The sequence below is a fragment of the Perca fluviatilis genome, chromosome 2 (assembly GCF_010015445.1).
Source record: "Perca fluviatilis chromosome 2, GENO_Pfluv_1.0, whole genome shotgun sequence".
In the NCBI taxonomy this organism is placed as follows: domain Eukaryota; kingdom Metazoa; phylum Chordata; class Actinopteri; order Perciformes; family Percidae; genus Perca; species Perca fluviatilis.
The window spans coordinates 19,489,566-19,504,679 of record NC_053113.1 but is presented as its reverse complement, the minus strand read 5'-3'; the positions used below and the strand labels follow the sequence as shown (position 1 = coordinate 19,504,679).

Genomic DNA, 15,114 nt, shown 5'->3' with positions numbered 1-15,114 from the left:
CAGATACATCCATTGAAAACATTTCCTCATTATGCAGATTTTTTTTTTTAATCCGGGTGGCATTACTTGTCTATGGCATGTCTCTAGGTCGATTGAAATATCTCAATAACTGATGATGAAGATGTATTGCCATGACATTTTTTCATAGTCTTCAGAGGATAAACTCTACTGATCTAGCACCACCATGAGGTTGACATTTGTAATATTGAGAGGAATGTTTTGAATACTATTAGGTGAATTGCTATGAAATTTGGTACACACATTCATGTTCCCCGCAGGATGAATTTCAATAACATCAGCATGTTGGCATTGCCATTGTGTGTTGCACAGAAAAAAATCACTGGATTTTATGTACATTTTGTCTTTTTTATGGTCTGAGGAAAGATTTTAAGTGACTCAGGTTTTAGAACAGATGGCAGAATGTTGGTCTAAAGCAACATACTTAACATAACATGAATTATGGACAGTGTGACCACATTTTTATTCCAAGGAATTAGTATTTATTCGTTTTACCACATAATGAAAAATAAAATGTACCAATGTTGTCCCACAAAGAGCTTTGTGGTAAACCAGAGTTCACCTTCCAATGGTCAAAGCTTTACTGATGCAGAAACAGTTTAGATTGAAACAAACGTTGTTGTACTGATTTACAAGACGTGCTACACGTTGTGATAAAAGAGGGAGGTGGAGAGTAAAAGTGAGGGGATCATCCTGACCAACATGCGCTAAGAGGGAGTGTGGAGGGACAAAGAGAAATGAAAAGTGGAGGGGTGCTGAGGTCAGGACCTGGGTGCCATGGAAAACAGCCATTTCCTGTTGACCTCTGTTTGAACTCTGGCCCCTGACCCCCTCTCTTGCTCCAGGCCGAATGGGGGCAGGGGTGAGGGGGTATTCAGTGTTTGTTATGTGTTTGGGGTGCTGTGAGTGGATGTAGGGTGGCAAAAGGTGGAATTAGGTATGGATGTTTGACAGCTAAAAGGATGTCGACCAGAGAAGAGGTGAAGGTTATAGATAGGATGTTTACATCAGGAGCCGCTTGGGGAAAAGTTAAGAGGGCAAATACGTTGTTTATGTTTTGATAAAAACAAATTAAAAAATTATTTTGTACGTGTTGACATATGATATTATCCTTAATTTAGATGGTGAAGAAGAATAAGAGGTCTGGAAAAGATCTAGATGAGCCAAAAGGAGCTCTGGTCTGTGCTACGAAGAATTACAGAGAAAATCTCTCTGTGATAATCCTGCCTGTGTGACAGATCACTGCGGCAGCAGCCTGGGGCCTCCGTCAGAGTCACACAGACAGTCAGAGGAGGGAAAGGAGTGATGTGATTTTTGATTGGAAAGTAGGAAGAAGATTACATTACGTTATTTTGTCTTTTCTTTTTTAACTGTAAGGGTTTGAACATCTAGGAGTTAAAATATTCCTCAGTAGTATGGATTATTGTAAATGAAGAACACACGCTGTTTTTAATCATTTCTGCTGCCTGTTCATGACTTTGGTGCTTGGGAAGGCTTGAGTGAGGAGAGGAGGGTGTGTACAATTTGTTAGGTCTTTACACCATACTGTAGAAGCTAGAGAACGTGAAAGAAAACAAGTCAGATATCTACATCGATTGGTGAAAGCACGTGAGGAGCTCAAACAGAGCTCAGAGGAAGCAAGGCCCACTGGGCTTTGTTTCTGAAAAAAGTGCGGCAACATTTTGCTCATTAAAGGCCATTTCTGAGTTGTTTTTGTTGAGTTGAATTTCAGTTTTTACATTTTCTGTCAAACAGAGAGCCTAGGGGCGCCCGGATAGCTCAGTTGGTAGAGTGGGCGCCCATATATAGAGGTTTACTTCTTGACGCATCGGGCCAGGGTTTGACTCTGACCTGCAGCCCTTTGCTGCATGTCATTCCCCCTCTCTCTCCCATTTCATGTCTTCAGCTGTCCTGTCAAAAATAAAGGCTGAAAATGCCCAAAAATAATAATAATAATCTTAAAAAAACAAAACAGAGAGCCTAGACATTGGCTGTATCCCAATTCCATACTAAATACTATACAGAATAAACTACATAACCTACTAATCTTACATTGCAAAGCAATTTAATCCTATGTGGGAGTTCATACTAGGTATACATAGGTTGGTAGTGCCTTCATGTGCAAGACACAATAAAATACTAAATAACTAACAATGCTGTTTTTCCAGTTTGTTTATAACAAATTCATACTTTAGTACTTTACCTTTTGTACGAACAAGAATGATACAAAATGAGTTACCATTTATTTAACCAGTTTTTTTTTTTTTTTTTCACAAGATCTTCCTGGAGCTGTCTCACCAAAATCTGCATTTTTGTGCTGTTTTCAATAACTGCACACTCAAAAATTAAGTATGTGTGCATATTGACTCCTTAGAATATTATTATTGTAGTTACTGAAACTATGTTGGATAAAAATGTAACACATTAAATGACGCGCATTTTCAGTATCTTTACACTAACTACCCAGTTCTTCTAAACACTCTAAACAAATGACTGTCAGATAAAAATCCATCACCTCCTGCTCCAGAGCAATACACTGGCCACAGAATCAGACAACACACACAAACAGATGACCAGTGACAAGACTTACAAAAAAACATTTTAATACTTTAACTGTTATTTCCCAACATCATTCAGAAATGTTTCAGCTGTCCGAGCAGAGTGGAGAGGGAGCCGAATGTTTAAAGAGTCCTTTGGCTGCAGCTCCCCTCACACACAGCTGTAACACACAAAAAATGTACTAGAAATGCTTACAGAAGGTTGTGTGTGCATGTTTGTGTGTGTATAAATGGCTTTCAGTATAGCGTGTGTTGCTCTGTGTGTGTATGTTGTGTGTTTGCATGTGTGTAGGAAGATCCTAAGGTAACAGACACCTGTTGGCATCTTAAGGAGGTCAGTGGTACGAGAGCGAGGCAGACTGGAAGTCATTCATATTGTTTAGCTTCATGCTGAGGAAGAGCACTAATATTTCAACAAGCTCAGGTGAAGCTGCATCCGCCTGGAGTGGCACACATAAATATAAAAATAGAATAAGAAAAAACTCAAATCAGCTTTAAGTAAAGTGTGTGTGAAGGTGTGTGTCTGTGTGTATCTTTGACAGTTAACGTGTGCAGGAAAACAGGGAGTTGTGAAGAAGGCGTGTTCACAGGATCAAACCCCATCCAGTAACGTCTCTGTGCTGTTGCAAAGTCTGGGGACAAATTTTCAATCGGTCTCTCCGATCTGATCCACCGTCTTCCTGTGGTTCAGCAGGCATGATGGGAAGTGTAGTTTAAAGCATGTGTCTCACCCACAGGACACAGTAGAGACATTTGGAGAGGAGGAAGCACTTCTACTCTGAAAGAGGTATGGCTTAAACCTGTGGGTCCAGACTGTGAGTGTGTGTTTAAGTGTAATGTTTATGTCTGCACGTGTGTGTGTGTGTGTGTGTGTGTGTGTGTGTGTGTGTGTGTGTGTGTGTGTGTGTGTGTGTGTGTGTGTGTGTGTGTGTGTGTGTGTGTGTGTGTGTGTGTGTGAGCGAGTGGAACAGCTACAGTGAGGTCAGTGTCTTTCAGTGGGGAATGTAAACTTTCGAAGCAATGTGTCTTTTTTTCTTTAAATAGTGTTCAGTATGCGTCATCACACATACACAGCAGCACACACACACACACACACACACACACACACACACACATACATACATATCTCACCGCACACACACACACACACACACACACACACACACACACACACACACACACACACACACACACACACACACACACACATTCAGTAATTTGCTCTCACTCACACTCTGACTCCCCCCAAAAACTAGTGTGCGTGTATGTCCAGTCCCTGGGCGAGGAGCGGCTCTGCAGGATGTGCGTGTGGTGGCGGATGGAGCAGCATGGCGGGGTGGGGGTGTGGGCCCGGGTAGGGGTGGAGGGAGGGGCCTGGGTGGGGAGGGTAGCCTGGTTGGGACAGTAGAGCGCTAGTATAGTCACCCTGAAGAGAAGACATCCCCTGGAGACCTGGCGAGGAGACACAGAAGACACGTTTACATTGCAATGTAAAGTCCTTCATGTAGTTCTACTGGAACATAGGGTCAGTTTCAGCAAATATGACAGAAAGTTAGTTTTATAAGTCTTACCTACTGCACCTTTAAGTGGACTTAAAGGATACATCTGGTGATATTCTATGTTTTTCTTATTATTACCTATGGCACCAAAACTAACAGTGTGTTTGTACCTAGCCTGTCTTTGGCACTCAGCCCCAAGCCAATTTGTTCCTACTTAAATCTTAACAAATATGTAACTTAATATTTAAAAAGATTTAATTTCCAGAAACAGTTGGGCACTGTTGTTTTAACAAACAACACTCAAACTGGAGGAAATAGTGGATTTTGTTGGAGACTATTTTCTGCGGTGGATTAATCCACATTTGGTGCTAGGTAGTGAGTATTTCCAGTAGCAGGATGGTGCATGTAGGAATGAGTCAAAATGTTCATGCTAATGAAGGAACATGTCACCCAGCGCAGTGTGGCTCATTGATGTGTTCTTAATAGTTTTTGGACAACAATGGAACTCCGAGGAATAAGATATATCTGGCTTTGGATACACACACAATACTTGTTAGTGGTTTTGAGAGTTTTTTTTTTTTTTATTTATTTATTTGACAGGGACATTGCACAACAAATGTGTTGCACAGACCAGAGATAGCTACAAGCTAATTTTCATCTGTAGTCCCTGGGCAGAGGCAAAGTGACAGCAGGTATATACAGTGGATGATGAGCATTCCTACAATTCATTGTTGTAGGTTTTTCTTGGGATTTATTGACAGTAAAAAAAAAAAAAAAAAAGACATATCATCGGCCTTATCCTGGAGTAGTATATTTTGCGGTCAGTATGTGAAAGTGAGTAGTAATTCCCTACAGATTGCCGTACCTGCTGTTCGTAGCCCGAGGTGGGCCTGTCCGTCAAGCCCGTAGCCCCCGAGAGCTGCTCCCTCTGGGCTGTAAGGACCACCCTGACCTGGGAGACAACACACACCGTCAGACACAAATAAACAACATACACACACTCATATATACTCATGTTTACTGAGCGACCGACCAGCTGATTGACTTATGAACACCGACCTGAGCGATTTGACTGGTCAATCATGGGCTGAACTATTCTCCTCCTGGCGTTGATGAACCTTTACAGGAGAGAGAGACATAAAGAAAAAGTGTGTTCAGAGAGAGAGAGAGAGAGAGAGAGAGAGAGAGAGAGAGAGAGAGAGAGAGAGAGAGAGAGAGAGAGATGGACGAGGTCACTCGTTAATGAAGAAAAAGGCTGACCGGGAGACTATTAACCTTTTCCATTTTACAACCACTTAACCCTTTCAGAGGGCAAAGTAAATCAACATTAGGGCAGAGCAGGTATTGATCGCCCTGTGATAATTGATTGATCGGCATCAATCGGTCACTGTGTGTGTGCGTGTGTGCGTGTGCATGTGTGTGTGTGTGAGTGTGTGTGTGTTCTGCAGCAGGGGTACAAATAAAAACATGTAAATTATCAGATTACAAAATCTATTGTTTAACATGTAACACAGACCTCATAATTTGGTTTGTATGTGTTTTTGTATCAATAACTAAATCCCAGAAATTGAACAATTCGATAGAAGTAATTGATCAACAACATGGACATGTGCTGTGTGTGTGTGTGTGTGTGTGTGTTTGTGTGTGTGTGTGTGTGTGTGTGTGTGTGTGTGTGTGTTTGCCTGTGCAGACACCGTTTCGCAGATACATGTGTGCCTGGGGAGTGACTAGGAGCAGTAAACCATCTGATTATTGGGTATTGATTTGCTGTTCTGTTTTATGAACATAGAGCATTTGGATTTTACTGTGCTGCAGCTTCAGAAAAAAATGCTTAGCAGGACATTTCTTCCTGTTACGAGCCCCTCACTAATAAAGTAGATTATAGTCTTCTCTGAAAGTCTTGTAAAAGTGTGACCTTTCATTTTACACAATAAGCTAAATATATGACTTGTAAAATATAGATACTGTTCATTTCTGCACCACACTATCACGCCAATATGTTATTGATGTGGCAACAGCCTTGCTGTTAAAGTGAAAGTTGATGCTTTACATTTAAACATGACAGTTTAACTGATTATTGATAAGCCACAGGGCTAGAATTAGTGTATTGATTGAGAGTGCACTGACCAGTTGTTGACCTGTAAGATGGTCAGTCCTGTGTCAAGGGACAGCTGCTTCTTCTGCTCCTCAGATGGGTACGGGTGCTGGGAGAAGACACAGAGCAAGGGTTAAAGAAATCCAAACACACCAGATTCACAAGTGAAGCCTTTTTTTACCCTTTTTTTCTTATTATTTTTGGAAACCACTACTTACAGACACTATATATACATATATATATATATATATATATATATATATATATATATATATATATATATATATATATATATATTCACATACAATAGACAAAGTCAAATAAACACATAAATGTGTATTTTGGATGTTATCTTCCCACTCTGAGCAAATTATTGTTATGGAAGCAAAATAGCCCAAAATCTCAAAACAGACCAGTGCATGAAAATTAATGTTTTTCCCTGTAGTGTCTTCCCTTAAATCTACGATGAAATTATGTGAGATAAAGCTCAGTGTGAATGACCTTCCTTCTGAATTCACATCTGCACTCCAATTTTCAATCGCAGCTAGCCCTTGATCTCTCTCTGTAATTCTCTCTCACACACACATACTGTAATAATTGGAGTGATGCAACATTTGATCTGCCTCATTTAGTAGCTAATTACCTCACCAACAATTACTCACTCAATTTCTATCACTTTCACAGTAATTCAATAGCGAGCATATTCACATTATCACTTAATCCCCCCATTTTTCATTTCATTTAATTGACCTCCGTTACACACTCGGTTCCCCTCTCTCTCTTGTCAGGGATGTTTTTCCTCACACTAAATCCTCTCTTTCAGTAATTAGTCTCTCATGCAGCGCTGGACAAAAAGCTCTCTCACCGACAGGTGCTGAAAGAGCCAAGCTCTCATGATATTTGTGGCCACTTTGGGAAAGATCCCCCTTTTCTTGTTGTTCCTCCTGTCTCTGTCGGAGTCGTCGTCGTCTCCTGTACTGGGGGAGGCCCCTCCTCCATCCAGACCATCGCCTGCAGGGATGCACATATCATAGCTCAGGGACTGTTTGAGTGTCTGTCATGATACAACTGATGCAAGTTCACAGTTTTGTGATATGTTGTATTACTATTTTTTTTTTACAACATTTACTGCAATAATGATCAATCATGCTACAAATATGTTATTAACCAAACTGTGTTATACCCACAGTATACAACATTAACAATATTGATTAGCTAATGAGATACACTGTTACACTTAAAGCTGTGCTAGGCACTTTGTTTTTGGCGTAATTTTCCATAATAATCTTTCATCATATTGTACTTTGAGTGGTCTGAGAGAAAACTAGACTTCTGCACCTCCTCTTGGCTCTGTTTTCAGGCTTTAGATAATCCAGCCTTGACGGGAGACTTTGGTCAATCACAGGTCTTTTCAGAGAGAGAGAGAGAGACCATTCCTATTGGTTGTTCTGTGCATGCATATGCCGTGCGACAGAGAGGAGAGAGCTACAGGAAGAGGTCTTACTCTACATCAGATTTTGGCGTTTTTTTGCATTCTACCCACTGCAGCTTTTTTGGGGCTTTGTGTGTGTGTGTGTGTGTGTGTGTGTGTGTGTGTGTGTGTGTGTGTGTGTGTGTGTGTGTGTGTGTGTGTGTGTGTGTGTGTGTGTGTGCATGCGTGGGTGCGTGCGTGTGTGTACCTGTGTCGCTACAGTTGTCTGCTGTGCTGTGTGAAGGCAAGCCACAGGTGCCTGGTGTTCCCAGAGGAGTAGTGGCACATTCATCTGGCTCCCGTAACCATGATGCATTCTGCAGGGAGAAAAGACAGGTTGGAGGTGGAGTAATGGGAAGATGGAGAATTAACAGTATAGGGGAAAGAACAAAGATTCATCATGCCACACATGGTCATTATTCAGACATTCAGTGGATGCAGCTGGACAGGTGAATGATTACTGCAGTGTTACTGCATGCTGTTTGACATTCTGTACTCTGGAAGCTTTTCTCACCTGCTCCGACAGACTGGTGCACGACCCAGTGAAGTCCTCCATGTCAGACTTGGAGCCGCCCTCCCGGTCATCCAGGATGAGGTCTGTAGGCATTTTGCCCTTCAGACAGGTGATGTAGCGATGGCAGAAGTTATCGCACAGGTCATGCACCTTCGGAAACAGATTTAAATTCATCATTGCATACTGTGATCACCATTTCTTAATCAGTGCCTAAAAAGGTCATAGGAGTGCTGTGAACATTAAAGGATAGGTTCACATTTTTTCAAGTCTCTCTTAAAACAACATACACATGCCCATATGTACATTAAAGCAGTTTTTGCTTGCTGTAATCATTCCTCCTGTTGAAGCTGGCCATTAAAAGACACATTTTGAACCTATCCTTGAAAATTGAAACTTTTAAACAAACTTATTATTATATATTAATTCACATCTGATTAAATTAACTTTGTTAAGATTCAAAAAGACCGTTGTTCAATAATTTTATGATAAACAGCACATGACTATAGTGCTGTTTAGTAATTAACATACAAGTCTTGATTGTCAGACCTTCCCCACAAGCACATGAACACCTGGTGTCCATACAAAAAATAGAGGTAAAATTTAAATGTTTAATAGTTTTAAGAAGCATGCTTCTCTGCCACCCACCTTCTCTAGCTCCAGTAAATGAAAGCGAAGAACCTGTATGGCCTGGATCATCTGTGGAGAGGAGAATGTGGAATAGATACTGTATCAACACATATCCCACAATACATGTGTGAAAAATATTTTTTCATGTTTTTGTGTAATTTCAGTGCGGATCATACCAAGTTGTCGAGCTCAGGATTGGAAGAAAATATGGGCTTCTCTGATCGGATCTGCGAAACAAAATAAAAAAATAATTACTAATCTGACAAAAATCCTTTCATTGACACGTGTTCTGTTCTCACGGCTGTCACTCACCTGCTTAGCAAATGCGGCAATGTCGTCATTGAAGGATTCAGAGGAGCAGACATCGCTGTGATTGGTCATGCCAGGGAGGTGGGAAGTGGCTGAGAGGGAGGTGGAGTCTCGAGGGGAGCAGGTGGCGAGCTCGCACTTTTCAAACACTAAGGCCAGCAGTGGAAACAGTGGGTGACTGCACACACACACACACACACACACACACACACACACACACACACACACACACACACACACACAGTTAACATACTATACATAAACACAGTAACAGTTGACATAGTGTACACACAACACATTCACAGAAGGTGTTACAAGAAACTTTATAGCACATTATTTATGAAGCAGACAGTTGTAAACATGTATTCACATGTATTTTTATATTCAGTATACAAATATATACTGTACATGTATGTTAATCTGCGAAGAGTGCAAACAAACACACACACTTACCCGTAGATCTGGTCTTTGTGGTGTTTGAGGGAGTCGTGGATGGTGGGTCCGTAGTTTGGGGGAGGAAGCGGTCGGACATCATCCCCGTACCCCCCCAACGACATGCCCTCCGACCCTGAGTAGTGCACCAGCTCTTCATACTGAAACACAATTAGATGGAAAGACAGAAAACATGAGACACATTCAACATCTGTGCCTGTCTGACATCAAATCTATTGTGATTATATTATGTAGCTGAGCTGTCAGGGGGCTTCAGTGACACAGTTTACTGGACTAACACTTAGCTGCTGTGCTTTTATAGTATAGTGTTTGTGACCCAACTGCTGAACATATTTTGTGCTGCTGTTTAATATTAAAACCCAGTGTGTGTGTGTGTGTGAGTGTGTGTGTGTGTGTGTGTGTGTGTGTGTGTGTGTGTGTGTGTGTGTGTGTGTGTGTGTGTGTGTGTGTGTGTGTGTGTGTGTGTGTGTGTGTGCGTGTGTGTGCGTGTGTGTGTGTGTGTGTGTGTAGGCCTGCAACTTTGGTCTAGCTCCAAAGCCCATGTTGACACATTCAATTTGCTTCTTTTGTCCAACCAACATTCCAAAACCCAAAGATACTCAATTTACTAAAATAAGTTAGAAAAATAAGAAAACAAGCAAATATTCACATTTGAGAAGCTGGAACCAGTACATTTTTGGCATTTTTGCTTTAAAGAATGACTGAAACGATTATCAACATTGTTGAAGATAAATTTTCTGTCGATGGACTTATTAATTAATCGACTAATTGTTTTGTTGTTGTATTGTGACAGTATGTGTGTGTGTGTGTGTGTATGTGTGAGTGTGTTTGTGCATTGATAGAACAAGGTCACTGCAGTTTTGTGTACTGTTAAATCCAGTTTGTGTGTGTGCTTGTCCCCATTCCCACAGAAGGAAAACTTTCTTTTCATTTCAGATAAAGGTTTCCAAAAATCCTGCCACTCTCAACATTATAAAAAAAAAAACTTTTAAATGCACTTTGATAACCTTAAAATGCAAAGCAAGTCAAGTTTTTAAAAAATTTGAAAAAATGCTGATTGTCTTAATTCTTGGAAAGTCTAATGTTTGGTGCTTAGAAGAAGAGCGGAGGATGGGAGAAGAGATCTTTGGAGAAAGATGATTAGTCTGTAACTGCTAATACCGTCTCCTCCCTCCTCGACTTAGACTAGGCAGGAGCCGTGCTGAGACGTCCCTCACAACCCGCTGTGACAGCCTCACTGGGGCCCCGCTCACACACACTCTAGCACAGTGAGTCAGACACACATAGGGCACGCTCACAGAAACAATCACACACACGCACAGCGACAGCACAGAGACATCTTGTACACATAGCATCATGAATATACATGTCTGGCTCCCTGGTTACGGAGCTAATTTGTGCTTCACTGCAGCTTCTGTCTCTGAGGCGACTTTGCTCAGGTCAGCAGATCTGCTTCTGTTCTCTTTCTGCTGGATTAAAGGGACTCCCGCCACAGTCCCACAGGGCCACCGGGATAAAAGACATCACCTGCTAGGTGGCCTGGCCCGGACACCTTTCACTTCTGTGTTATTTTAACCAAGTTATAAAAGTTATTATCTGCTTATAGCCTACTTTTTCTGTGGACACTATTGCCCAGGCAGGCTGTCACAAAAGGTTGTGATTTACTAAAGAGGTGTGTGGCTGCCAATAACAGCAGGGACAGTGAATGTTTTATATTTGTTCTTTCAGATTTGCAGTAATTAAAATTTTAAAATAATTTTCTATTTAGTTTTTACTACTGTCAGAACTGCAAGTGACTCACAGGCAAGATTTTTGTGCAAAGTGTCTAATTTGAGATGTTTGTATTGTTGTTATGTGTGGAGTGCAGGCATATCTAAATTGTAAGTGGTGAGGCAGCAGCAGCGAAACGTAACTTAATAGCAATTATTCTTAAATAGTCTCTCTATGTTGACCTCTGGGGATTAAATAAAAGAGAAATTGAATTAGTCCTCTTCATGTGCATGCACTGCCCTCCTGTAAACCCCTCTGCAGGACCCCTTGAGGTCTCCAGACCCCAGTTTGGGAACCACTGTCCTAAATGGCTTATCAAATTGTTGTATTCCAGAGTCCCATATGGCCACCGGGATCACAGAAAGCACCTGCTCTGAGGCCCTGGCCCGAGACACCTTCTAGTTTTTATGGAGGCTGGCTATTAACACAATCACCGCTATCGGATTGCGCGTCTCTCTTTACGCACGGGTCCTATCAGGTTTCTGTGCGTCAAGCAGATCAAAGCGCTCAAGTCGAGATGACAAATTCCGCGAATTTTCCCTCTTTTTTTAAAGTCACGGAGCTGGTAAACAGGCTTCAGCAGGACAACAAGTTTTAATTGTGGTATTTCAACCGACGTAGAAAAGTTATTGCAAGCCTTGTTTAGGCTGCTTTAGCTGGAAAGACATATAGCAGAAACAACGTCCTTTAGCTTTGTAGAACTGAATTCATATTGACTAAATTCTGTAAAATAAAAAGGTTAAAAATAAAATGAAGACGAAATTGAATGTATAGCTTCGTCTTACATTTCAGAAGCGCTTATAAGTGTCAATGAATTAATAAACCTTTTCCGTTAATAAAGAAAGACGTGTCTACTTAACTTTGTAAACATCTACAATAAATTGTATTATACTGGATATAGCCAATGCCTATTTTCTACATTTTTTAAATAATTCCGAAGAAAACTCGAACTCATTCGTTTTCTGCGTCTATTAAAGGGAAGATAAATGTCAGTTTGTTAAAGTTTCCTAGTTTTTTCGGCACTTTAATTAACAAGACTGAGAACAACATGAAGCTTAAACTTGTGCGAAAGCTGATATAAATATAAAGCATTTAAAAGGTAATCAAACATTTGTTGAAGCTGCCTATAGTTTAAAACAAAATAGTGTGACTACAGACGCTTGGAAAAGGAATGCCTGCTGCATTTAAAGCAGACAGCACAAATCAAACTGGACCTGCCTCCACAGTGCCATCAAAAATAAAACTTTTTAACTCTCTCCCAACATGTTTCCAGCAAACACGCATTAGCCCAATCTCCATTTGATTTCTTCAAATTTCACAAGAAAGACTTTTGTTTATCAGCGTTATGACTGTACAAAATATAAAGTAAATTGGCTCAGTGAAATATAACATCAATGTTTTTCTTTTTAACATCCAGTAATCATATTACTTAACCTGTGGCTAATATCCAGAAAGTATTTTATCATTACAAACAGCAGAAATCTAGTTAATTCTTTATTTTGCTTTGCTTTGTTTTGGTAGAGTTGGTTCTCTCTCTCTGTGTGTGTGTGTGTGTGTGTGTGTGTGTGTGTGTGTGTGTGTGTGTGTGTGTGTGTGTGTGTGTGTGTGTGTGTGTGTGTGTGTGTGTGTGTGTGTGTGTGTGTGTTGTACAGTAATTGCTCTGTCAGCCACTGTCTCTCCACCACCACCATGCCTCTGAATCACTGTGGCAAAAAAACTCACCTACTTACCAAGCTGAAGAGCTGCATCTCCTCTCCTCTGAATGACCTAAACCACTCTAACCCTTATGTGCCATTATAACGCCTGACTGACACTGAGTAAATCCATATTATTCTCAGGAGAGGATGATATATTAGATCAAAATCAACATTTCCTCGTAGCCTGAAGCATTTTGAGAGATTGCTGCTTTCTACATCTACAAGTTATACATATAAGTTATATACATGTACCTCCATTGAACTGCATTTCACAGTATTATTTAGGGATAATACCTGGTTAAAGTTGTTTCTTATTGTTCCTTTGCGGCACCATAAAAGCGCTTACAAAACGGCATTTAGTGGCATATAAAGAACATTTCTAAATAGTCTTTATAGTAAAAAAACAAACAAAAAAAACGCACGCGTTTCTGTTGTTTTCACCTAAACATGAAGTGCATGCGAGTACAGTCCAGTGTGTTTCCAGTGGGCCTTCCAGTGGGTGTTTTGTATGGCTGCTACACCCAGACCAAGCAGTGCAAAGAGGATTCACCAACCGTATGCTCCCATTGTGATGATTTTTTTAAGGACATATTCTCCCTGATGATATAGAATCTGTTATCCCATCAGGCTCTGGTCTAAACCATTCTCATAATATTTATTTTTTTTAAATCAGCAGACCCACCCTCTTATCCATGCGACCCGACAGCCAGTCCTACACCGGAGATGATGATGCGCTGCTCGGTTAGTCCAGCGAGCTTTGCTGCCTTCCTCTGTCCCTGTGGTCCTGCAAACAAAAAGTAAAAATGTTTGTATACGAATTAACACTGAGGTTGTGAACATGATTAACACCACGAAAAGCAATGATTCAACAAAAACATGAGGCTGTGGGTAGACAACAGTGAAGACCTGCTCCCTGTTTGTGTGTGTGTGTGTGTGTGTGTGTGTGTGTGTGTGTGTGTGTGTGTGTGTGTGTGTGTTTACTCCGAGCCCATCGCGTTTTATATTACAACATTATGTTACCGGACTGGAGATTTTATGGAGGTTGATATCCTTGTAGAGGACCTTCTATAAGAGGTGTGATGTTAATGGTTTATGATACACTTAGTGGCAATAAACGCTATAGCCTAATAAAGCTCGCATCCCATTAAATAGCCTACTATTGGCTGATGGTGTTGGGTAGCCTAATAGCCATACACGGCTCCAGTAAATGGTGTAAAATGTCCCACCGAGACGTAAATATCCAGTCCTGTTCGGGCCGTGTCCGGTGTAGTCCAGAACCCCGGTGAAAGGGAGCAGCGGTTTCCTGCAGCGCCTCGCCTCCGCCTGGTGCGCCTCTCGCTCCGGCTCGCAGCGGTCGGGGATGCTCGGTGCTGTGGAGGGCAGACAGAAAGCGTCCCTTCCTGTTTGGCTCCTTGTGCTCGCTGTCCACGCAGCATACGGCGACAGGCTGGAAAATGTCACGGCTGGGAGTGAGCGATGGTGTTTTCCGTCTCAAGAGGAGAGAAGAAAAAGAAGAAGGAGGAGGAGGAGGAGAGGAGAGGAGGACGAGTGGTGATGGTAGCGGTGTGCGGGGAGGTTTCGGAGGGTCAAAACGCGACGGGGTCTCTTTGCCCCCCTCCCTCCATCCCTCCTCCTCCTCTTCCTCCTTTAGCCTACTCCTCCTCCTCCTTATCACACGCAAGAGAAGAAGAAGAAGACCCCCTCGATCGTTTTATCTCGGCTCTCCGAGCTGATTTCGCTCCTCAATCATTCCTCCATCCTTTGCCACTTTCTCCCTCCCTGCTGCAGCTGCGCTAGTAGGCTATCGTCTCAGGATAACTCGGGAGAACAATCATGCTAAGTCTAGCGGGGTGGAACGTTCAACAGAGGCTATTATCCCAATAATGTGTGTGATAAGAATAAGCAATTTTAGGTTAGCCTAAGTTATCCCTTACACACAGCATGCGAAAGAGATATTTCTTTAAAAAAAAACTGGTAGTAAATTTGAAATCTTGGTCTGATTACAAATGAACATGGATATGGAAATAATAAATAGAAATATGCACTTTTAAACCAAGAGGAAATGGCGCAATCAAAATCATTCTACATGTTGTTTTACCTGCA

The 15,114-nt window shown here is 41.4% G+C and overlaps 1 protein-coding gene across 1 annotated transcript; it reads right to left on the bottom strand.

Annotated features, from left to right (window-relative positions):
- Positions 1 to 3,723: 3,723 nt before the first annotated feature.
- Positions 3,724 to 14,804, bottom strand: meis3 (myeloid ecotropic viral integration site 3). The gene is made up of 13 exons (XM_039820909.1): positions 14,238 to 14,804; positions 13,694 to 13,795; positions 9,545 to 9,684; positions 9,095 to 9,269; positions 8,959 to 9,009; positions 8,801 to 8,851; positions 8,156 to 8,305; positions 7,850 to 7,958; positions 7,036 to 7,181; positions 6,203 to 6,279; positions 5,135 to 5,193; positions 4,941 to 5,027; positions 3,724 to 4,028 (listed from the first exon to the last, which is right to left on the bottom strand). The coding sequence occupies exons 2-13, from the start codon at positions 13,703 to 13,705 to the stop codon at positions 3,829 to 3,831; spliced, it is 1,257 nt and encodes a 418-aa protein (XP_039676843.1). The 5' UTR covers positions 13,706 to 13,795; positions 14,238 to 14,804; the 3' UTR covers positions 3,724 to 3,828.
- Between the last annotated feature and the right edge of the window lie 310 nt (positions 14,805 to 15,114).